This window comes from Lonchura striata, chromosome 1A, assembly GCF_050655825.1.
Source record: "Lonchura striata isolate lonStrDom1 chromosome 1A, ASM5065582v1, whole genome shotgun sequence".
Lineage (NCBI taxonomy): Eukaryota > Metazoa > Chordata > Aves > Passeriformes > Estrildidae > Lonchura > Lonchura striata.
The window spans coordinates 6092483-6116645 of NC_140741.1; the positions used below are offsets into that span (position 1 = coordinate 6092483).

Below are 24163 nucleotides of genomic sequence, written 5' to 3' on the forward strand. Positions count from 1 at the left end.
TTCATTAAAATCATAGAAGTGTCCACTTAGTGCTTCTTCCCTCTCATTTCAACCTTTTAGAATACAGCAGTGAGTGATACAGTGGAAAGACTCTATAACTGTCTCCGATTGCTTTTTAGCATCTTTTTGACAGTTCTGTGTTTAAACACTGGGGCTAATGTCTGGGAAATTCACATTAACATACTTTCTGTATGGTGTGTAATCTGGAATAATACCATAAATGAACACTCCCTCCAAAGTCATCTGTAACCTTCCAGCTCTAGCCATTCTTGCATTGAAAAAGCCAGTAAATTATACCAAACACTAAAACAGCAAACACATAAAACACTGCTCACGCCGATAAAACAAGATTCCTTAAAATAGACGAAGGCAAATCAAACTAAAAAAAAACCACCTGATAATAATCCCAACTTAGGCTCTTTGATATACTGTGCTTTATACCCACCCACACACATATAATAATTGGTCAAAATTACTTCTAAGGGAAAAGTGGCTTCATTTTAGCTTGGTTTATTTAATTACCCTGCAATTATGCAGAACCAGCCCAATGCATAACTAGGCCATTAGAGTAGCTGCACTGAATCAAGACAAAAGGTTACTTGGATCTTCACCTTCTGCTCACCTGTGGTCTGTAAGAGATGGCTACAAAATTGCACAACTGCAATGTGTGCCTGGACTGAAACTGAACCTTCCTTTGATTTGTCCCCTCAGCTTATAGCACTTATGACTTGAAAGCCACCAACTAAATAAGTCACAGTCCATTTCATAAGTTTATTTTTTCTTCTTTTACTTCCTGGGATAACTAGTCTTAAATTTTCTGAGGAGATACAATTCCTACCACATCTTTTCTGTGCCCTGAAATATTCTAGTTTTGGTTACAATTTGTATCTGGGGACCACCAAAGGGAAAGAGCTGAGAAAACTGAGTTAAAAAATAACAATTAAAAAACGTTTTACACTTCCTACATGGATCTCTGTGCACACTGCTACGGATTCCTATTCAGATCTTCAGATCCCACGGAGGTGCTTTCAGCATCTCCCACTTGTCACCTTGTGGAAGGGAAGACTACAAAGAGCCGTGTGTCATGTCAGCGTACGAGGTGCACAGCACTAATAACCATGTCTAATGTTTGTGTACAGTGCTGCACAATAGGTGTTCAAAGTGCTGTGCTGAGAATAATTAATCCTCCAACACATTCAGGTGGTAGGTGGATCAAGCATCATTTTTACAATTTCACAAGGGGGAACAATAAAGAGGCTGTCAAATCTGAAGATGACTAACTAGAATTTGGTTGCCTGTCTTCCTCAGGCTCTTTCAAATATCTCTGCCAGAGGCAATGACAGTTCACAGACTCACATACCAGATCTTTCCAGTTCTGTGGTTGTTCTCTTCACTTCTTTGCCACATTGCCTTCCTGTCTGCTAGTCTGGGATAAGACTGGGTATTTTTATTCACTTGCTCATTTGAAGGGTCAGGGATCTCAGTATTTATGAAACCACAGACTCAGAATCCTGGAGTTTGGCTACTTTGCAATGCATTAGTGGAAAGAGGCAAGCACAGTATTAGTACAAAGTTCAAGAAATCCCCCAGAAGCTCATGGGTTTGGAAGGAGGAAATGAAGGAACAACACTTTAGCACCCATGACAGCTCTACAGCTTCTCACCACTGGCGCAGGAGGTGTACGTGGAAAATAGTTGCTTTGGATCATCTTCCCAACACAAGGATACAACTTAAAAACTCCTCACAGAAGCCAGTTTAATATTCTGAAGTTCCCAGGACATCCTAACTCTCCAGAACTGGAGAAATACTAGGAGAGTGTGTTGCAGTGCAATTTTCTGTGTCTGAGCCTTGGATGTATAAATGCATCAAGCCACCATACATTTAAGAACAGCAGTAAAAACCTTTTTTTAGTATGCCCAGTCTTTTAAAATTGGCATCTGTTCTAAATCCCTACACAGCTCAATGTTTTTCACTGCATTTCCAAAGCCATTCTTTTGTAAATAGATAATTAATGCTTAAATACTTCTTTCAAGGGGTTTCTACATTAACATAAAAATAGTGTAATTACCGATGGTCAAAATGGCATGACTACAATATATAAATTCTAATTCCTTTTGCTGCTCTGAGGCTGGTTTTTTTCATCTTCAACATTATTTTAATCTGGTTTAAATGTGAGTATCAGTGAACTTAAAAATATACCTGTTAAGAGAGGAAGAAAAATAGCATTGTGCAAAGCTGACCAGTAAAGCAAAGAAGCCTAGTGACTACAAGTTTTTCTGAAGATCTTTTATCAAGAATTCTAAAAAGTATAGATGATGTCCATTGAAAAATCTCTGATTCTGTCTACAGAATCTAATACTACAGGATTATATAAAATACAATCTAATTCTAGAAGCAGGCATTTCTAGTTGTGCTAGTTACTACAGTTGGTAGACATCTTCACTCTAAAATAAAGTAGTCTGAAATAAAAATGTTATCTTTTGTGCTGAATTTGCCTAGGTCAGCTTCTGAAGTGCATGTCAAATAATGTAATTCTTTTTTTGTTTGGGTTTGTGTGTGTACAACATGCTTGTAATAGTATTTTCAGAAAAATACTATGAAGAGCTAATTATTGTTTTCCATAACTCCAAGTCACCTTCTATTTTTTTATTTTCAAGTTACCTTGACCTTGAATTTCAAATAGAAAGTCTGTCTTAGAAACTGGAAAATGTCAAGCAAACACACTGAAACAATATATATTACAAAATGTGTTAGTTTAAGTAATCTTCCCAATCCATGCACAGAAGAGAATTCCCAGAGACAAGATGGAAGTATGTGTTACAGCTTATACCACAGATCAGCCATTTAGTTAAATTTCCAGGAAAGTAACCTACAAGCTCAAAGTGACAGCGGGTCTTGGAGCATACACAATTTGGAAATGATATTACAGGCTTGAGCAAAGGGAATTACATGAGCAACTGAGCCAAGCAGGCAATTTCTAGTGCCAGCAATATGGGAGATAAAAAATAGAGATGGTTTTGGAGTCAGTATTTGACGAGTGTGCTAAGGCAGGACATACATCGTATTTGTCCTACTAGACATTTGATTGATATGCAGGTAGGGAAGAAGGGAATGGATAACAAAACCCAAAATAATGAAAAAGCTGCAGATTATTTCTGTCTGTTTGAAGTGTTATCATTAAAATCTCCTTATCACACTGGAAAATTAGCACACGTTTGAAGTCATACCATGCATCCTTATAAATTATCAGAAAGTTTCCCTGGATTCTTGGCCTTCTGTTAAGTCCATAAAACATATCTTGTACTTCATCTTCTTCTGATTCCCCAAAAGGGAATTTTTTAATTTGGAAGAAAAATACAGTAAGAGAACAAACTAGATAAAAAAAAGGAAGAAGTTGAGATATGATAACAGAAGAAGGGTCAGTTCAGAAAAAAAGGAAGGAAGGGCAATGACACTGTTTGTATGCTTTGTAAACTGACTGTTCATCCCTTAGTTTTCTAAGTTACCCTGAAAAACATCAGCAAAATAGTAATCTCACTTGCAAAAGTGCATAATGTTATTTCATTACTGGGCAATAAGAGGACAGATGAAACTGACCATAAATTTATGCAGAATATTTTTTAAAATTTGGACAAAAATACAAGAACTATAGATGCAGTGATGGGTTCTGAACTAGGTATTACCATTCAGGAAAGGCTTCATGGAATTGTATTAGGAAATTTTATGACAATGTCATCTCATTGTCCTATTAAAAACAGAATAATCCACAACACCAGAAAGGAAAAGAGAACTAGGAAGTTTCATTGTGCCAGAGAATTATCTGTAGTGTTCTCAGAACATGTGCAGCTCTGGTCTCACTCTCTTTAAAAGGATGTGGAACAAAGAGATACAAAGAGTGACACAGATGATCAAAGGCATTTAAGGACTTCTGAACAATCTTCAGCCTGAAAAATATCTTTAGGGCAGATATGGAAAGAGCCTAAAAATTCTTAAGCAGAATAAAACATGATAAATTTTTCATTTGCCTCTTCCAGTATTAGGAAATACCAAATGAAGCTAGTAGGTGACAGGCTCAGAATAAGCCCAGTTCATCTCACCATCCGTGTCATATTCTGGAACTCTGTTGCAAAACTGTCTGTGCTCAAATTTTGCACAGACCCTAAAGGCAATTTAAAAACTCAGAGAAGAAAAATCTATATATGAAATTAAAAGTAATGGGACTGCCTACCATAGAAGGCTAAGAAAATAAGCACATCCAGTGATCACCAACATTTTCTCTCTTCCACAGTTAGACACCAAGCCAACCCTAATGAAACCTCCACTCTCTCCCTGAGAAAGTGCTTAGAGAAAAAGACACATGACAGAAAGCAATTAATCACCAGAAAGAACAAACTGAAGTGAACTAGGGGGCTTTAGGGGTCAGAAGGATAAAACTTGGTGACTAAAGGGCAGCCAAAACAGGGCACCTGAGCTACCAGCCCCAGCCAGGGGCAACGCTGGGATCGTAGGCGCCGCTACCCGAGCTGCTAGCGGCTCTCCTGGGAACCAGGGACAGTCAGAAAAAGAAAAAGTCAGAAAAAGAAAAATAAAAAGAAACAGATTTTAGGGGATGACTCATCCAGCCAATGTGCCTCTATTAGCACAACACTTGAGCATGTGCTTGATAGAATCATAAGGCCCATGGAAGTTAATGATGGTAATGTAAAATAAATTTTCCATCAGACAGGCGCAGGATTTTTGTGCAAAGCGCAAAGATAAAATCTGAACTTGCTGAAGGGCAAGTTCATCTGGAAGGATGAAGCAGAGAGATCAGAGTGGCACAGACCCAAGAGGGGATGGCAAAAGTGAAAAATGAAAGGTGGGAATCAATGCTGCACATAAAGCCTTGGAGGAAAAGCAGGAGGAGGGTTTGCATCTCGTGCTTGAGGGGAAGCTGAGATCAAGGCAAGGTGTATCAAACCCAGTGTTTATTGCAAGGCAAAACGAAGTCGTAATCCAAGTTAGTCATAATCTAACATGGATTAGACAACAAAATAAGTGGGAAAGTGAGCCCTGTGCATGAAGGAATAAACAGGGAGATCTGGCAGCAGCAAGGAAGAATGGCAGTGGAGGAAAAGTTGGTGCCAGAGTCTGCCAGTTACTTTCTCAAGAAACCAGTAAAATATTAAGGAAGGAGAAGGTTGGGTTGGCTGTGGAACTGCAAAATTATGGAAGGTACTGGAAGCAGCTATCTAGAAAAACCAAAGATGTTGGAGACTAACGCCTTCACAAAAAAATGGACAACAAGCAAAACCTTCTGAAATTCCTTCTCAATGGGGATGCTTTTAACCACACTGCCATTTACTGCAGATTTTGTGAAGACTCAATATATTCAAGACTTGAATTAAACTGCTCATTTAAAACAACCAAAAAAAAAAAACTTCATTAAAAATTTAAGTTAAATCTTTATTTTAAATTGCCAAGAAACTAAACAAAAACCTTTTAACTTGCTAACTTCCTGTATCTCAAATCTTTTGCTCTTTCAAAAATAGAACTCCAACCACCAAGATCACCTTTTCCCAAGTGCACGCTACCATGAAATTGGAAGCATGCCTGAAAAGTCAGAAAATTAAGCCTTTTTTTTTGGAATAAAAATGATGAAGAGAACATCACAGAAATGCCTTGGGAAATCTCCCTACCATTTTGGGAGGATTTCAGCTTACAGACATCTTCAGAACACCGTACAGCTGTGACCAGCAGGGAGGCAGATGGAGAACTGGAGACAAAAACTGTGCAGCAAGCAATGTGCACAGCCCAATCCTTGATCACCAGCAATATCCCAAAGCACTTCTCTTCCCACACCAGCAGATAAATAAAATCAGGATTATTTAGAAGGGGTAACCATATGGTTTGAATAATTTGTAAATGCTATTTTCAGCACATAACTATAATACATGGTAGAGACCTACAGAATAGGGTCAAAACTTGCTGTTTTATAACCAACCTGTTCCATTTAGGTGCAGAGACAAGAGCTGATGGCTCTATATCAATTATTCCACATGCTGTTCCTACCTTCATAGTCACAGAAAAAAACAATTTTTCTGTGTGGGGCATATTATTGGGTTCCTGAGCTCAAATAAATATTTATCAGCCTTGCTGATAATTATTTGCTAGTAAATATTTGTTTAAATTGTGAAGTCCTGACTTTCCTTTTAAAATTCCATTTCAGCCTACATGCATCTGTCTGCTTTCTGCCTTCCTTGTGAGGAATGCTGAAATACGTAGCAAAAAAAAAAGAAAAGAAAAGAAAAAATGTAGAAATATCAATTACAAGAAAGAAAATCAAGACAAAAAGTTGAAATTTGTTACCCTTAAACTGGGTCCTTTCTCTCCCCAACTCCTTCATTTCCTCTCACCTTTTTTTAATTAATGAAGTCTCAGAGTGTCAGAATCCAGAAGACACTTTTATTCTAAATTAAGGTATCTGCAATGCTGCAAGAACAGCTCCGATGAGGGTTTTTGTCTGGATACAGTGCATGCTTTCCAATTTTCACTGCTTTTTTTTTTTTTTTTTTTTTTTTTAGCATATACAAAACATTGCAGAAGCACATGTAAATCATCACTCTCTTGCCCAGTGGAACAGAATTTCAGTTAGCAATGCCAAAAGTTGCCTACAGAAGGCATCTACATCTGGTCTGCTACATCCAAGGCAGCAACCACAGGCACACAGGGCTTGCTTTGTTCAGAATTCATCTCTGTGGTGCAGCTGAGCCTCAGATATAACAAAAAAACCCCAAACCTATGAGCCCTCTGGGGTTAAACAGAAAAATGTTTTCAGTCACAACAACTTTTTGGGGGAGGCAGCAAAGCTGTAACAATGTATGCAAGAGGTTTTATGTAAATCATTAAAGGCCTCCTGACTTCAATTGTTGCTAGCACCAAGTTGCTTAATGTACACTTGAGAGTGTGAAGGCAGAACAGATGAATAGTCTCACAAATCCTATTTGCTCAGTTGGAAAAATGCAAAAATATTTGTCGAATCTAAGGAAAAAAAATCTGATTCCTGCTCACTGTCATTCAAACTTAAAAGTCAAATTAATATTCATGATTTCTGAGTGCATGATGGTTTTTAACTGGGAGGCAGAAGGGGCAGTACAATCAGTAAACAAATTTACAAATTTACTGTCAAATCCACACAGAATTCAATACCTACCTAGCCATTCGTTGAATTTTTTTACTTCACTAGGAAGTCCCAGCTCAGTAAAATCACCAGCATGTATTAACACATCTCCATATGGCATTTGGATGGGATCAGTTCTTGAGTGAGTATCAGAAATACAGACAAATCGTGTATATCCTGGAGGCTTCGGAGCGTCATGGGGCACCGGATCAACCCTGTAGGAAATGCATCATAACAAGGTTATAAAGTATTTACGTACTCCTCAGTGCCTGCTTTGCAATTCTGACACTACTTTTTTACCTTTACAAAAGATTACACACACTTCTAAATCTGCCTGATGGAAGGATTTATTAAAACAAACCTAACACTAATGGGAGGTGTAAAAATTCTTGATGTTCACATCACAACATTTTCAGTATTTGTTGGGTAGATAGATTAATTTAAAGAGATTAAGGAAAAGAGATTGGACTACAGCAGTAATTCTGACACAAATACTTACAAATATATCAAAGGCATTGCTATTTTCAAAGGAAAAGTACTATCCCATGCCATTGTTTAAATATGATTACACTGTACACAGGGAAAAGATTTAGTTTAGATACATAAATGCATTCAGATGCTTTTTTTCCCTTTCTAATTATAACTTCTTTTCTGCAAGTTACTCAATTTGAGCAAATTTAATTAACCCATTTTGGAGCTATGTTTCAGTGTGTTAATGCAAAGCAACATTAAAACTCTCCTAACAGCTGTAAATGTACATTAAAGCCTGACTGCTGTCAGGACAAAGTGACGACTTTCTGGGCCTAATTACACTAAATGAAATCAGATGCTGTGAGGGGTGAGGCTGCATTGTTCAGAACCCAGTCTCTACAGTCAAAACTGAAGAAACAAAAAGATCATCATCCCAGTTTGCTGAGACTCACTTATAATTTACAAGAGGAAATCAGAGAACACCTCTCTGCTGTAGAAGGAACACTTGTTTTCCAATCAATCTTTTTAACCTCAATCCATATTTTGCTTGAATACATAGAAGCAAATCTGTCTACATGCAGCTATACTGTATCTGCTACTCCTGTTAGAGAATTCTCATGGAAAAAAAAATCAAAAAGCAAGAGATGCAAGAATTATATTAGTGTCACTAGAAGCCAGAGAGATATACGGAATTGTTATGAACTGTTTTACTTTTTCAACATTTCTTTTGAAAGGGCAAATAAAATTTGTTTTGTTCACTGTTGCAGTATACAGTACATATTTCTATCCTGTGCTGGTTGTGCTTCAATTGTACATAGACAAACTCAGGGGAAAAAAAAATCATAGAGATCTTTGCTTTTAATAATACTACTTCTGTTTACTAGGTAAATTTTCAAAAAGCATTTTACTGCTTAAAAGGCATAAGACGATGATCTTTAATCACTCAACCTTTTCTCCGTGTCAAAAAATTATATGAAATTTATAGGCAGATAAGCTGATGTGGTTTTGACAACTTCACAGGATTAGTGAGAGGGTGAGGAACTAATCTAAAACATTGAAATCTTGTTAAATACAGAAAAAGGTCTTAGCATTTTCTACAGTGTAACTACAAAACCAGAGTATGAACCAATTATTTTGTATCCATCTTTTCCACATCGGAAGAAGAAATGTTGGGCTTTTTGCAGCAAAACTGGAGGAGCAGCCTTTTCATACAAACACCTTAGGGTTGTCTTTCTGAAGTTGCAGGTTTTGAGCAGAAAGTAGCTAAATATGAGCTGAGGGTAAAACCTCAAATCCTGCCTGATGAGCTACATGCCAGGGGCATATGTAAGCAGGGATGTAATGGGAACTCTAAAATTTGGGTGGCAAAGAGTGCAGTGCTTGGACTCCAAGCAGCCGGAACCACCTTGTGTAGGGCATTTGGGGAAGGGCAGATGAAGGAGAAGGGTTGAGATGCTAAAAATGGCCCTGTTTTGGAAGAGGAGAAAGCTGCACAGGGCAAGCTCCAGGGTAGGCAGCCGGGGTGCAGAGGAATGTGGGTGGTGAATGGTGGGGCTCAGACTGGGGGGCAAGGATTTGCCCCCAGGTGGGAGCTGTGTGAAGGATGATGCAGCCAGTTCACAAAATGAACCGGGATGGTTGGCTAAAAATGATGAGGGGCTGACCTTGGCTATCACTGTAGCTGCTCAAGCTACAAGAATTAAACATCAGTCCAGTAAACTGAATTCTTGCTCTCCCTGCCCAGCACTTCCCAAAGCAAGTTACAGATGGCATTACCAAGCCAGCTTTAAATAATTGGTAATGCCTTGGCAGACATAAGAATATGGACTGATCTAAAACACCACTTTTTGACTTTTCATGGTAGGGTAGCCTTTAAAGCAGGTACAGCTTCTCCTTCAGAAATCTTTTAAAGCTCAGCACAGCAGTAAGGAGGGTTTTAGGGAGTAGTGTACGTCTCACATAGGAAGCTGTGTGGTAAGAACAGCAGGCTTACCATGGCAACCCCATGGAGCACAAAATGCACATGTCTTGGATGGGGATGGGGAAGGTGTGGACAGCATTTTCCTGGTTGCTGAGGTATGTGTAACTTTTAAATTCTCTGCAATAGGCCAGAGAATTTTCGTGGGGAAAAAGGCATCAATACAAAAAACCTACCCAAATAAATGAGATGCAGATTTCTCATGTTGAAGTGATATGCACGCACTGACACCATATATAGGTAAAAGCATATGTCAAGTTTCACAAACTCATCTAAGCTGTATTACTGGAAATAATTTCTGAAGGCTCAATCCCCATATTCTTGTGTAACGCGTTCCCACAGCAGCTGTCACACCAACACCCAATGCACAGCTTGCAGCATGAGCAGAGGAATACAGATCTGCTGATTATTTCTGTGCAAATGCTTTTGTTTTTCTTTACATCAGTAGGAAAACTTGCAGAGAAACTGAAAAGCGAAGCTGGAACATCTCAGAGCAAAAACACTTCTTGAGGGTAGTTTATACACTAGATTTCAGTACTTCAGGAAGGAGTGAGACAGGCACTTTCCAGAAATGACTGATGGACTTGAAAAACACTGGCAGAATTTACCATGCTCCTTGTCAGAGGCAACCCAGTCATCTCACAAGCACAGGGATGCCAGACTACGACAGGTCCAGAAAGGGCTGGCAGCATGTTCTGGGAGCTAAAACATCAAATAAGAAATCCAAACCTGCACAGAGGCCCAAGGGAGAGCTGCAACAAGACTGAATCCTGAAGAAAATTGAGCATACAATCCTCCTCCCACCCCGTGGTGAAAGTAGTTTACTGAGAGTTCAGATGTTAACTGGTCTGTGTGAAATGTTTATGATTGCCTGCAACATCACTAATGGAGGTATTTTGAACCATGCACAAAGCCTGGAGTTAAGGACAAAACTTACATGCACAGAAGCAGGGCTAGGATTTCACCCACAACAACCATGTGAATAAAAGGTGCTTTTGTCACCCTTTTTATGTCTACTTTTCCCTTCTTTGTTACTCTTCTATTCACTGGTAGGAAGAAAAAGCAATCCTACTGGTATTCAGAATCATTATTTACTATTTCTGTGCAAAGAGAAAGTGTAGGTCAGATTGTGGTACGTGTTTCAATTGATTTGGCCTGTTTTTCTATTTGCACAAGCTTCTTCAATAGTATTAATCATTCATGAGAGATTGCTAAACTCTTCTGAGGAATTGTTTTCTAAGGGCATCTTATTTTCAGCTCCTTGCTTGGGTGCTGGGTTTCGATTATGTAGTTGACTGCCTAAGCCTCCAGTACCATGATTTCTTACTGGTTAGAAGTTTAAGCAGTATATTGTTCAGAACCAAGTAAATACTACTAAATAACTTATTTTCAGCCCTGGCTTCCTTAAGATCAGGAAACAAATTCCTGAGTGCCCAGGAGCTGTCTGAGTATTCACAAAGAATAGCTAAGCCTCAACATATCAGGCAACCTGCATTTGGCATTTTCATTTGTAAAAGTATTTCTGAACCCACATTTGTTTGTTTGTACTTTTTCTACCATTTGCCAGCTCTATAAACAAAAGATGTTTCCCAGTGCTAACACTCAACTCATTTTACTGTTTGCATTTCAGTAGGATCTAAAAAACCCCAACACAGATCATAATATACTGCCCCCAAAAACCGAGTGTTTGCTCACCATCTTGATATACATGTTAGTCATCAGATTTTTTATATAATCTAATTTATGCTAAAGAAGCATTCACTAAATAGACACACAGCATTCAACCAGTCACAAGTGCTGAGGTTTTTAACTGCAGAAATCACGACCTACGTTTTTAAGTTATCAAATCATATTAAATACCAAAAATGTAAACTAAGTGACTATTTGTTCAGTCTTCCTAAAGGAAAAGGGTTCTCTTTAAAAAATGAAAACCAGCCATCTGATCTAAAGATAAGGCTGCTTCTCTCTTTAATAAACACAATAAAATGGTGCAGACATTTTTATTCCCTATAAAAATATTTTACAGTAGAATTTTATACTTAATTTATTTGTAATAGCTTTACTGTTTTGCTCTTCCTTCTGGCTTTAAACTTTATGGCAGGTTTAATTTCGTAATTATAATTCTCCAGTTTACGTTACAAGTAAATCATCTAGAGCAGTTAATTTTACTGATGTTGTCGTTATATAAGAAGTCAGAAACAAACACATTATTTTAATTACTCTTTAAGCACTTGGCTCTTTTGGAAAGTAAGTTTTCGGATGGGTGCCCACAGTATTTTATGTATTGATACGATTTTTCCCTTGTATGCAGCTGCAATATAACCAACCAAACAGAATGTGTGCTACGCAGATCCAGGCTTGGTGTTTTCAGCAGCCATGTACATGAATATGCAAGCACACAAAGCAAACAAACGTTATTAAGATTGCAGAAAGTATCATCCTTGTAAAATCTTGTGTTTTATTGCCACCGCTTGTTTTTTATTTCTCTTTTTAATACCTAAGTAGTATACTTACACCAGTGAGGGAATCTTTCTCCCATCTTTTAACAAAGTACTTTTCAAATGGACTGATTTCTTGTCGTTATAGTAAACATTATTAGAAAGGCAGCAGAACAGCGTTCCTTGAATTCTTGTTGACTGATCCATCAAATGCCACATCGACAAGGCAACAACCATTCCGAAGGCCGTGCCGGAGCAACAACAGCACCGCGATACTTACATTTGCACGTGTGGGGGCTGGAAGCGTCCCTGGTTAATGTTGTAGAAGGTGAAAGCCTGCGTGGGGTTGGAGCTGTACTCGTCCACCTCGATGATGAGCCGGCTGTGCTGGTGCCTCCTGGCTGCCATGATGTGGGACTGGGCGAAGGCCATGTCTGCGCTGGGCTGGAGCCCTCAGGCCACCATCGCTGCTATCTGCCTGCTGCGGGGGCCAGCACCATGGCAGCCCCCGGCCCGGCCGGCGCGCTCCCCGTCCAGGCACCTGCGGCACAGGGAGACACAGCGTGACCCCAGGTGAAGGAGGAGGGATGAAGACACGCTGCTCAAAGGACACCAGCTTTTCCAGCTCAGCGACCTGGTGGGCAGGCTTTAATTCGGGGTGGGAAGCGTGGAGTGAAAGTAAACTTGCTACAGAACATAGCTCAAGTATGTCAGACTTTCAGTCTAAACCCAAAAGACAAGACAAGACCATCATTCTGCAAGCCACGTCAAATCACAATGCTTTTCCAACAGAGTCATTTACTTTCTTTTTTTATTTCATAGAACTGATTGTCCTAGGTTATAATATTGGGGTGTATTCCATTACCACCTCGAGCTGCAATCCCTTTCTTTCTTTATTTCCTGACTCAGAGATAGGTCCCTCCAGGAGCAGCTGTTCTTTCAGCCACATGGCCGATAAGATCGCAGCATTCTGTTGTGAGATGCTCCGCCCAGAGGGAGGAGCCAAACGATGCCATCAAGGATATGAGCAGGGTTGTGCAGACAGCAAGGGGATCTCCTCTTCCAAGGGGAACAGCTGAGACCTCTGCACTGCACCTCCAGAGGGAAACTCCATCAGTCTACAGGAGCACTGCTTGGACAGAACCATACCTGCCACCACCGCCCCAGCCAGCAAGTGTCAGGTTGTATCTCTAACTCTGTCAGTGGTTCTTCTTTTGTGCTATTGTATGTATTTGGTTCTTTGTTCCCTTTTTCCTGACTTAGAGCCTCTCACTGGTTTTGCTTTTCAAACCACTGATGAAGTTTTATTCCCCATCCTCCCTCAGGAAACCCCCACCAAACCTGAAATGGAATACATTACTATGCACAACTCAAATGCAAGTTAATTAAACAAGAACTAGTTTAACTAAATTTTCCCAAACTCTGTGACATTTATTATGGAGAAGCACTGCAAGTGCCTGTTTCTTACACCAGAACAGTTTTCTGTGCGCTCGATCCTGGCTCTGTAGCACCACTGAAGGAACACCCTGAGGAGCACACAACTCCTTGAGTGAAGGACATAAATATGAAGGGCTACCCTTTTCAAACACTTTTTAGTCAGCACTAACCCAGCATTATGGATTCACAGGAAAACAGACTAATTCCAAGGCTAATACACAGTTAAATGTTACTAAATACTAAAAAAAACGTAAAATCCATACAGGTTTTATATTTGGGAATAAATTTTTCCCTGAAGGTTATGCAAGTCTAGAACAGCAGCACCAAAAATGGGTAGGGGAAGAACAATGTGAAGCCACCTGAATGCAAAGAGTATCCCCTAGAAACATCAGAAAGTAATTTAAATGTGAATTTTTCTCTCATTTCCCAGTTTTAATAAAAAATGGATTAAAAGCTATAAAGGTGGGTATTTTTACAGTATAACTTTGCATCCTTTTTAAAAGTTGTCTGACTTAAATATTGACTTTCATGCAAGCAGGGGCTCTTCTCTTCTAGGGAATACAAGCAATCTGATTCAAAGATGTATTTCATGAAAACCCATGCTAGAATGCAGCAACTCACTTAATATGCAGAGTTTTGGACAGCAGGACTAGAAGTATTTTCTGTTGATGTGCCTTTCTGCCATTCTGAAGGGACCACTATCAGGAGCGATGGATGAGGGAGGCCTTCACAGTCACTCAGATTTTTAAAGCTATTTACAAGTACTTTGGTCAAATTCAGTTTAGAGGCAGTCAGGCACTTGAGCATCTTTAAAAATCTGGGCTGCAGCCCTCTGCTAAACTACCACAGATGCTAAGCGCTCCAAGAAGTGGCAGAGTATTTTTGTTTGGGGAAATCTTGTTCTCAGGAAGCCAAAATGAAAGATTCAGCTTGGTTTTTGTCACTGGCTGAATGGCTGTAAGATGATGACAAGTTGCTGTCACTAACAAACCACAGCAAAACAGCCTCAGAATAAAGGAGCAGATTCCTACATGCCCACCCCTAGAACGGAGTGGTAAGGAAATGCTAGCATAACAACAAAGAAAATTTGGGATTTCAAACACTCTCAGATGCTGAGTTCAGGCTATAGAAGAAGCAGCAGCACAAAGGAATGTGCCAGAGCAGGGGGAGGGAAGAGAGGCATGATCCTTGTAAGAATAATCAAGTATAAATTGCTGCATTTAGGAAATAAGAAATTATGACAGCAGATGTGAAGAATCTTCCCTAAGGAGCTTCCTGTAATAAATGATGCATTTGTAAAGTCTGAATAGTCAAGGTCAGAGATTTTATAGGGGGCAAACTGTTCTAAGTGAACCTACTTCTGTTTGAAAAAAACTATTAGAACTGGTGACCTCTAGAAATATTCTCTAGTAAGATAAATAATTTATGATTCCACATCTCTACATAAGGATTTCAAACTACCTGAAAAACAGCCTTTTTTTTACAATTCAGGGATTGTGCCCGCTTTACACACAACTGAACCAGGGTTTCAAAGGAGTAAAGGCACTGCCTTGGGGACCCAGAATCTCTCTTTAGCCTTGGGAAGCTCTTAGGAGCTCCTCACAGTAGCTGAGGAAACAGCTTCTGTCAGTCTCCTCTTTGGGTTCTGTCCTGTACAACTTATCACAAGTCAGATGTCAAATCTGCTGCAGAAACAACAGATAAACGTGCATGTACCCCAGTATCCACCCTTTGGCCCTCTTCCTCTTTCTGGGTTAGTGGAATAGCACTTACCAGCACAATCTAACTCAAAAGACAAACTTGACTGGGAACAGAAACACATCAAATACTTGACACTTGACACACTCTTTAGTGCTGAAGAGCTCTTTTAGGCAGGGAATCAACCCTTGCACTCAGGAAACACCTTGCACTCAGGAAGCACCCAGCAAAACGTTCACCCTATATACAGATGAAAAAATGAAAAGACAACCTATTTCCTTTAATGTTATAAAAAAAAAAAAAAAAAAAAAAGGAAGGGGGAAAAAATATGCAACAGCATGTTGAGCCTTCTGCTCAGTGACAGTCACTCACTGCCAACCCTGGACACATAAAACCATAAAGGGAAGGGAAGGGAAGGGAAGGGAAGGGAAGGGAAGGGAAGGGAAGGGAAGGGAAGGGAAGGGAAGGGAAGGGAAGGGAAGGGAAGGGAAGGGAAGGGAAGGGAAGGGAAGGGAAGGGAAGGGAAGGGAAGGGAAGGGAAGGGAAGGGAAGGGAAGGGAAGGGAAGGGAAGGGAAGGGAAGGGAAGGGAAGGGAAGGGAAGGGAAGGGAAGGGAAGGGAAGGGAAGGGAAGGGAAGATAGATCCTGCCAAAAAAACAAACAAACAAAAAAAAAAAAAAAAAACCCAAAAAAAAAACCAGCAGTGATAGAAATGCCCTGTGCTAAACAGAAATCATCTATGTAACACACGGGATCAGTAAGCATAATTCAATAGCAAGCTGATTTCAAGCTCATTTCAGAAACACACACAGATGTCTTTGAACCTTACCTTTCAGTGTATGTTATCTTCCTGCATAAGTGATTGGCTGACTACTGACATTCTTGGTGTTCGACAGAACAAGCTGTCTCCTTCCAACTTGACTGATAACCAGACTGACACCCATTACTCCCCTCTTTCTCTTTCCATTTCCAATAGTCCCCCAAATCGTAACTTTTCCTTTCTTTTAATATTCTGGAATGTATTGCTTTCCCAAACCACAGTATAAAATGCAGCAGGGAAATAATTATCTGCTTCTGCAGCATGCAAGTTTTAAAATTATATGCCCAGCATTACCAACACAGAGAGTTAAGACTCAAATCCCCACAGCAACAACATGCTAACCATCCTCTTCCCCCAGACTTATGGAGCTGCGGGATGTCTGCCAGGGAAAAACAGAGAAATGTAAAAAGGACTGCAAGAACATGAATACTAAAATAAATATCACAAACCTGGCTGTTGGAATCACAGACTGAGAAAAAGCTATTAAATCAGCTAAGCCATCTTCTCACTGAAGGCAGGAATGTTCTCTGTACATTAATTTCCTGCTGTTTTCTCCAGCGTGTGTTCAAATGGGCCCCAAAGTCCACTGTGTGCAATGGACACTGCTCCAGCCTTCAGGAGGCTTCACATCAGACCATAAACTCTGAGGATTGAAACACCTCTCCTAAACAATTACTGGACTAGGCAGTAGGACTACCCAGATATATTTAAGTACTTTTTGTGGTCCTCAAATAAATCTTTGTATTAAGTTGGGTTTTTTTAACTTTTTCAGCCTGAAATTTCTGGTGTTACATCTCACCAGCATAAATATTTCCCCATCTACTTGAACTTCCCAGCTTTTTTATGCATCTGATTTATGTTTTTTTTCATTTCAAGCCAATCTTTTATTTTGATCCCAGTTCTCCACTCACAGATTTTGCTTTATTCTAGGTTCACTGTCATGTCCACCATCTCTCCCCACATCTCACTCCACTGACCTCACTGTTTTCCCCATCATCCACCCTTTGTCTCAAGTCTAAAAACACCACTGACACTTCTTGAAAATAATTCCAGCAGCACACAATATGAATCCAGACTTGAAGCAACATGGCTCATGCAGATGTCACTGAAATAATAATTAGAAACCAAGCTAAAATATTGATGCTGATAATTATAATAATAATTTTAAGAAGTCAGTAAGTGGGAGAAAACTATAAAGATGTCCTCTGTTGAGGAATGAACTCTGCTAAGCTGCAAACATCTGAAGGTCAGGAAGCACAATGTGACTGTAGCACATCACAGCAAGAAGCTGAACAGGGGTAGTTGCCAGATTTTCCACCACCAGTGAGACAAAGAAAGAAGAGAACTGTGGGACTCTAGGCAGTACCAAGGTCAGGGGCAAAGAGGCAGCAATAGGAAACATGTTCCTTTTGCTCAGCCAGCCTGACAGGCTGAGGTTTGGGGAGGCAAATAACAAAATGTAGTATCAAAAAAAAAAAAAAAAAAAAAAAAAAAAAAAAAGGCATTTCCATGCAGCTATAAAACATCAAAGCTGTATTTTTTTCAGGGAAAACCAGTAAGACATGAACAGTAAAGCACCTTAAAGAGGAGCATGAGAGTTTGTGATAGACTACATAGTGACATACTTGTTTCTCATGCACATCTTGGCCATTGCTAACCAGAAACTCTTCCGAGAGCTTTTACATGGGCCCAGGTCTCCCCTAGACCACAGTGCCCCTCAAAAACTGTCAGATCATCCCTCACATGGGGAAGGAGACCCTTTATTTAAACCCCCAAAAAGCACTACAGAGTACTCTGCATCGATGGTCCGAATCGTCTCAGTAACATTTTGACAACCACCAGCTTCACTATCACAAATTCCTGCTTCTGCTGAACCTCCCGAAAAATGCTTGTCACAAACTGACCACCAGAGAGTGAACTTACTGAGACTAGAAAAGCAGTGACTTATTCTGAGAAGTAGCTTGAAAACACTACAGGTTTTTTTGCTAAAATGCCCATTTCAGACAGTTCAGATAGAGGCCAATCAATGGAATCAGTCTGCTATCTTCAGTTCTGCCACCAGAAAAGGAATACTGAAATAATCCTAAAAAGGAATTATTCTGTGGGAAAGGATAAGCCAGGGAAATCACACTGCTGTTGAAATCTTTCCTTCTCTTCATCTTCTGCAACAGAATGCAGGTCCTGGGAAAGCAAAACCACCCCTTGGCAGCCTGGTGTGCTCACCTGACAAATGAGGGCTTTCAAGGGAAGGCAGCACAGTCAAATGTCATGGAGACACTTGAGGATTTTAAGTTTGATCGTGCACACTTCTACTGATGGAATCATTAGGCTTCCGCAATGAATAGCATTTGTCAGAGATTGAAACATTTCCCACTGCATTTTAAAAAAATAAACAAAACTAAACATGCACTTCTAAGCCTTTTTAGAAAATATCTGAGGTGGTTTTCTGTGCCAGCAAATCTAAATTTGATAACTGTTATCAGTCAAATAATACTCAGTTCTGTGAGTGTATCTTGTCCCTGGAAGTCCTAGCTATTTCCACCCATACAAGCAAAACCAGGGAATGTAATTCTGAATTACCTGTAAGCCTCAAAGCCCTACTCTTTTTGTCCTCTTCTGTTTAGAATCTCATATTTCACATATCAATTAATACTTCAGTGCCTCATTATATATCTCACATATTTGTTAACTGTAGATCTGCAGGGCACTGAGCAATCTGGTTTCTAACATGGAAAAAAAACCCCCAGTGTCTTAAATAAAACCTCTTATTTTTCTATAATTCTATAATTCAAATCACCTTAACCTGCATTAGGAAAATAAAAAAAGGCAACAAAATCCCCCAAGTTATTTCTCACCATGCTAAAACACACATCATTGCTCTCCATTGCAGGTTATAATGACCTGTTACAGACAGTATGAGAAAATTCTTGACTGAATTTTTTTTCTTCATAATAGCTACTTCCTTTGCTCTCGAACATAAATATTGCACATTTCTCTCATTATTTTCTTTATAAAGAACACTAACATATAACTTGTGAGCTTTAACTGAAAAAAAAAAGATTATATGGACACAGCAAGTAGGAAATGAGATAAATTATTTGGGTTTTGGGACTATGTAGAAACATCCACTTCTATGAAATTTCATCCAAAAATATACTGTACCTATGGCACACCAAAGTCCTGACAAGGCATCCAGGAAAGTATACAGACACCAAGTTCAGCAAATATGAAAATTGAATATTTGCCTAAGAAATCCAATTCTGTATTTATTTAAAGCAGTTATAACTTAGAAAGTTTCTTTGTCGGTCTTATTTTGAATGATTGTATGATTTTAAATTACTTTTTCTTATTTCCCTCCTTGGTTCCCACAACTATACAGTAAATGAATATTCCATTTATGAAAATTTTGTTTTATTTTGGCTCACTAGCAGGATCATTTTCTGAATTAATTTCTCATCCATACAAATAAACTGTTCATTTATTCAATTTGAAAAATCAACAAACCCTAATAATATTGCTTTGTTTCAACCTTAAAATTGTGCTTTACCATATATCCAATATATTTTAGATACTGGAGTACTGTAAGATCTACAGATAGACTGAATCTTTGTCAAGGCTGAACACAATATTATAATCCTACATACAATAGTGCCAGAATGTATAAAAACATTGTAATATTTCAATTAAATATTTAAATTGATACCTTTTTTTAAGTAAAACCAAATCTTTTTCCTGAAAAATATACTCTTTTTACCTTTAGTTATCTAAAAATACCTACAGAGGTAACTAATCTAGGTAAGTAATTACCTCTAGGGAAGGAAATTTTAAATAAATATCTAAGAGCCACAAAAATCATTCCTCACTCTAAAAAATTTGCCTTAGTCTCTGGCAGTAATATATAAACTGCTATGCTGCTGTAAACCATGTGTGTATGTTCATATAGAGAAAATTAGAAGTTCCCAAATGAGAATACTCATTCTAAAGGAAAATAGCCAAAAATACAAGTTACGTGGGGAAATTTAAAAAGTTGACATTCCAACAGGAATAAATTAGGGTTGAGGGGGTTTGATTCTACATTTCCGTTTGCATTTTGGGGATGTCACCTGGTTAAACTCCCGAAATCTTTCAAAATATTACTTATTGAGAAGAACACTATGTGAGTACTGAAACACATTTAAGACACAGTTTGGTTTAATTTTAAATTGAAGAATGTTCTTTTTCTTTACTCTTTTGTGACAACTGGCCACATCCTCATTTCCTAGCCTTGTACAAGCCCCGCTGGGTGTAAAAAGCCACTTGCTTGTGCCACTCACTTTATCCTAATTGATTTCAGTGGAATTTGTGTGTAATAAATTGACAGGGTCTTCCCTTTTTGTGCAGCAGCACCACTCGGCTGTGGATTCATTTCTGCTGCCAATATTCTCATCTGATTTCAGAAAGAAATCCGATGCTAACAACTCTTGAAAGGACAAGAGCACAAAAGAGAAGTGGCCTATCCATCCCTGTAGTTCAAGATGAATGAAATGCCAAAGTACCAGCACATATGTCAAAGGTGGGATGTGGAACACAGCTCACATGTAAATATATTTATAGTGATACTACTTCTGACATCACTGTCTCTTTCTCTACTAAGGTCTGGAGATAAATTAGAAAATTAAACAAGCAAATCCTTCACAGCTACATTTTCTTCTTTAACATACATAACTTTGAAAATTAACTATTATGTCATAATACTTCTGCTGCATCTATGCCATTGAAACCCTTTCTGTCATCTGATTCACGGGAGGGTGTCACTGGGTTTGTTACCTTTATTTTTCCAGGTATTGCCTCCAGGACTGATGTAAAATAAAAAAACAGTTAACAGCCACTCCTCCTACCCTGAAGTCATGTCCACAAAGAGCCCCCCTACGTGGTCCATGTGAGATAAAGAAAGGCTGCCCCTGAACTGTGCACTGTCCATCAGTTGATTCACTGGCTGCTTGAAATACTCACTTGCAAATTTTTATTTGCATTGGTGAAAAGATTTTCATGGGGCAGAAAAAAAAAAAAGCTAAAATAAAAATACGCAGTTTAGAGGTGGAAAGTCAACAGAGATCAAAATGCAAAAATATCTGGGAGGAAAATAAGCAAGTTCTGAAACAAACTCACTGTGTATTTTTTTAAAAATATGTTTTCCCTACTGTTTTATTTTATCAACACGGTGAAATCTGAACTTTTTTTTTTGATGTTGACAAACCTGAGGTTTCCACTAGTATGTGTTGGAATTGACATTTATTATCGTTCTTGTGGAAGGTACAAGACAGTTAACCTCTGTCAGTAGCTAAACTCTGATCTACCCCATCCCCACTACATTAGGCAAAGTGTCTTGAACTTTTACCAAAATCCTCTCATATTAACGACACAGTGTTGAGTGAAAAAAACTCAGAACAGCAATAGAAGAATAGAATCTCTCCAAGTAGAAATGTTTTGCTTTTCTACCAAAGAATCAGAAGAAAAGCTGTCCCACAAAGCCAAAGCAATCCTTGTATTACTATGCATGATAAATGTCCACAGGCCAGGTGAAATCCAGCAGCAAATGATGCTGGACACTGGACAGCCCTACAGTAAAGCAGCCTCTGCCCCAGATTCCAGCCTCCAGAAACTCAACAACGGAGATGGGAGAAAAACAACCGAGCACGGGAATTATCAGTGCAACGGCAGCACACTGTGTTCCTTCCATTTGCTTTTAGGGAGAAGGAAAAAAATAATGCAAGATTAGCATCACAAAAGACAGAAGTGGGAAGAAGATGGGATCTGCTAAGAGTCAGTGAGAGGAGGGAAGAGGTGCTAAGGAATCGAGTGGAGCGCAGGGATGCGATTCCGAGAGCTGGCAGGAAAGGAGGCTTGTGCAAAACCAGCCGATTAGGAAAACATGGCAAAAACAATCCAAACTAGCAGTCACCATCAGCCTCCTTCATATGCCACTTGTGCAGCTGCTCTGCTGGCTTCAGTCTTTGGTTCAGTGACAAGACCCTCGATGCCATAAGGGAAGCCGGGCTGACTGCATGGCAGAGGAATTCAATGTAAAAGGTGATGAGGACACACCACATAAAAAGTAAGCTTGCAAAGAGAAGCGATACACTCTTGGTTTTAGCAGAAATGTAGAAATTAGACACATGTAACAAGTGAGGGCTAATGCTTGCAGCTGAAATGTATTTCTGCATTGCACCTCTCAATCAGTAAAGATGAGCCCTTACTGCACTGATATTAGTCTGACACAGAATACAGCATATTTAAATGATATGACGAACTCAGCCTTTACTCCTGTAGTAAATCGCAGCATTTTAAATTGTGACTGAATGGAAGATGCTAAGCACTTTGTGTTTAGGTTACTCTAATGAATCTCAAATCAGTTATGACTGCAAGTTGCCTCATATATACCATGATGGCTAATTGTTGATCCTAATACAATTCCCACTGCTTTGTCAAAGCATGGCAAAACTGCCACACTTGTTGACAGTTTCAACAGCGAGGTCAAGCAATGAGCAGCGCCCAGGAATGAACTGCTTTACCTCCAGAGGTGGCTACTGCAGAAGCAGGGCAACAGCCAGTCCTGCAACAGCTCTGCCACTTTTTGCAATGGATCTTTATCAGGGATTGTCACTCTGCAACCCTGCCTGAGCATCACATTCTCATGCTATTTTATTTGTAATTACACTGACTGAAAAGATTATTTGCTAATACGAAGTTAAGGGATAAGAATCCAGCGACCTTAAAGAACTCTCTTACATTACCAATTTTGCGTGCATTTTGCAACATAACCTAGAATAGCCAGGATTTAAAATGAAGGATTTAAGTTACCAATAATAATTGGAAGCTTTGGTCTCAGACAGATGAAATCGACCTATGGAAAATGATCACACTACTGAAACCAACGTATGATCCAGAACACCCAAATTAAAGTTTCAAGTGCTACACTGAGTCTTATTTTGAAAGCTCGTACTGTATGTTGCAATATTCTAATATTCCTTCATGTAATTGAACATGTGAAAAGGCTCTTCCTTCAGCTTACCTTGCCCATCCCATATGAATTCTTCAAAACAAGATTCAGCAAGGATCAAAATGGACTACACTGCATTATTTTTATTATGTTTATTAACCAACTGAGATGAAAACTGTTCTCATGGATGAAAAGCTTTAAAATTCTCAATTATGAATACACTTTCTAATTACTATTTGATATTGTTTCCATACGTCTGAAAAAAAGAAACCGACTGGGTAATTGACTAAGCAGTTACCTGGTTTCAGGGGATTTAAGTCTCCTTCCTTGTAATTCAGTGGCAGAACTCCAGCTGACTTAAAAACCAATGATCCCTTTATACACTTCTACTTGTTCTATTAAATAGAAAAGTCCACTTCTGCGTAACTCTTCAGGTCAAGAGGACTGCACCTGAGGCAACAGATCTGAACATGTTTGGTTCTTAGCAGGACATTAATCTAGAGGGTTTTTTCGATTTCATATAGTACTTTCGATTAAATGACTATGAGCACAAACTACACTATATTCTATGAACCACTAATTGAAGAAGCAGAAACATCAATGTCAGAGTCATCTATGAATGCATGCCACATCAGAACTCCAGTCTGCTTTACATTCCTGCTGACAGTTCCCATAATGAGCAGGCAGCATTAAATAAAAACCATGACCTGTTTAAACAAAGATCAGAGCACCAGCTTTATCTTTGCATTCTCTAATGTTTGTTGTTTGTCATCACAAACTAACACCAAAGCAAGTCTCTCGTTAATAGCAGCCCAGAAGGTTTTCGTACAGGGCATGAGGGGATGGCTCCTGTCCACCAAGAACATTTGTGTATCTTTAAAATGGGTATTTTACTTCACACGAACATACACAGGTATTCTCTGCAGCTACTCTGCTTTGAATTATACCACAGGAGACCAGGAAGAGAAGAAAGGAGGTAGACAGGACAATGTACAAGCAAGTAATTTTAAAGATTTCTTACGTCTCGGATAGCTTGAGACAATGAAACAAACCCCGAGAGCCAAGCTAAAACTGTTTAAACAATCCATTGAAATTTTATGGGTAGTAACTAATATTAATCAGTTCACATACGTATCATTCACAGGAAAACTACTACATTTAATCATTTAAAAAAAAATCTATCT

At 39.1% G+C, this 24163-nt stretch overlaps 1 protein-coding gene across 4 annotated transcripts in view; it reads right to left on the minus strand.

Annotated features, from left to right (window-relative positions):
- MPPED1 (metallophosphoesterase domain containing 1) overlaps positions 1 to 24163 on the minus strand; it is a 62562-nt gene that overhangs the window by 36523 nt on the left and 1876 nt on the right. For 3 of the 4 annotated variants that reach the window (XM_085568581.1, XM_085568582.1, XM_085568583.1), the window contains exons 2-3: positions 12327 to 12587; positions 7189 to 7374 (exon numbers count right to left, since the gene is read on the minus strand). In XM_085568581.1, the coding sequence (XP_085424707.1) occupies positions 7189 to 7374; positions 12327 to 12478 (338 nt within the window). In that variant the 5' untranslated portion in view covers positions 12479 to 12587. Of the gene's footprint in view, positions 1 to 7188; positions 7375 to 12326; positions 12588 to 16009; positions 16156 to 24163 lie in introns of those variants that run through there. The other variant, XM_085568584.1, reaches the window with a different exon arrangement.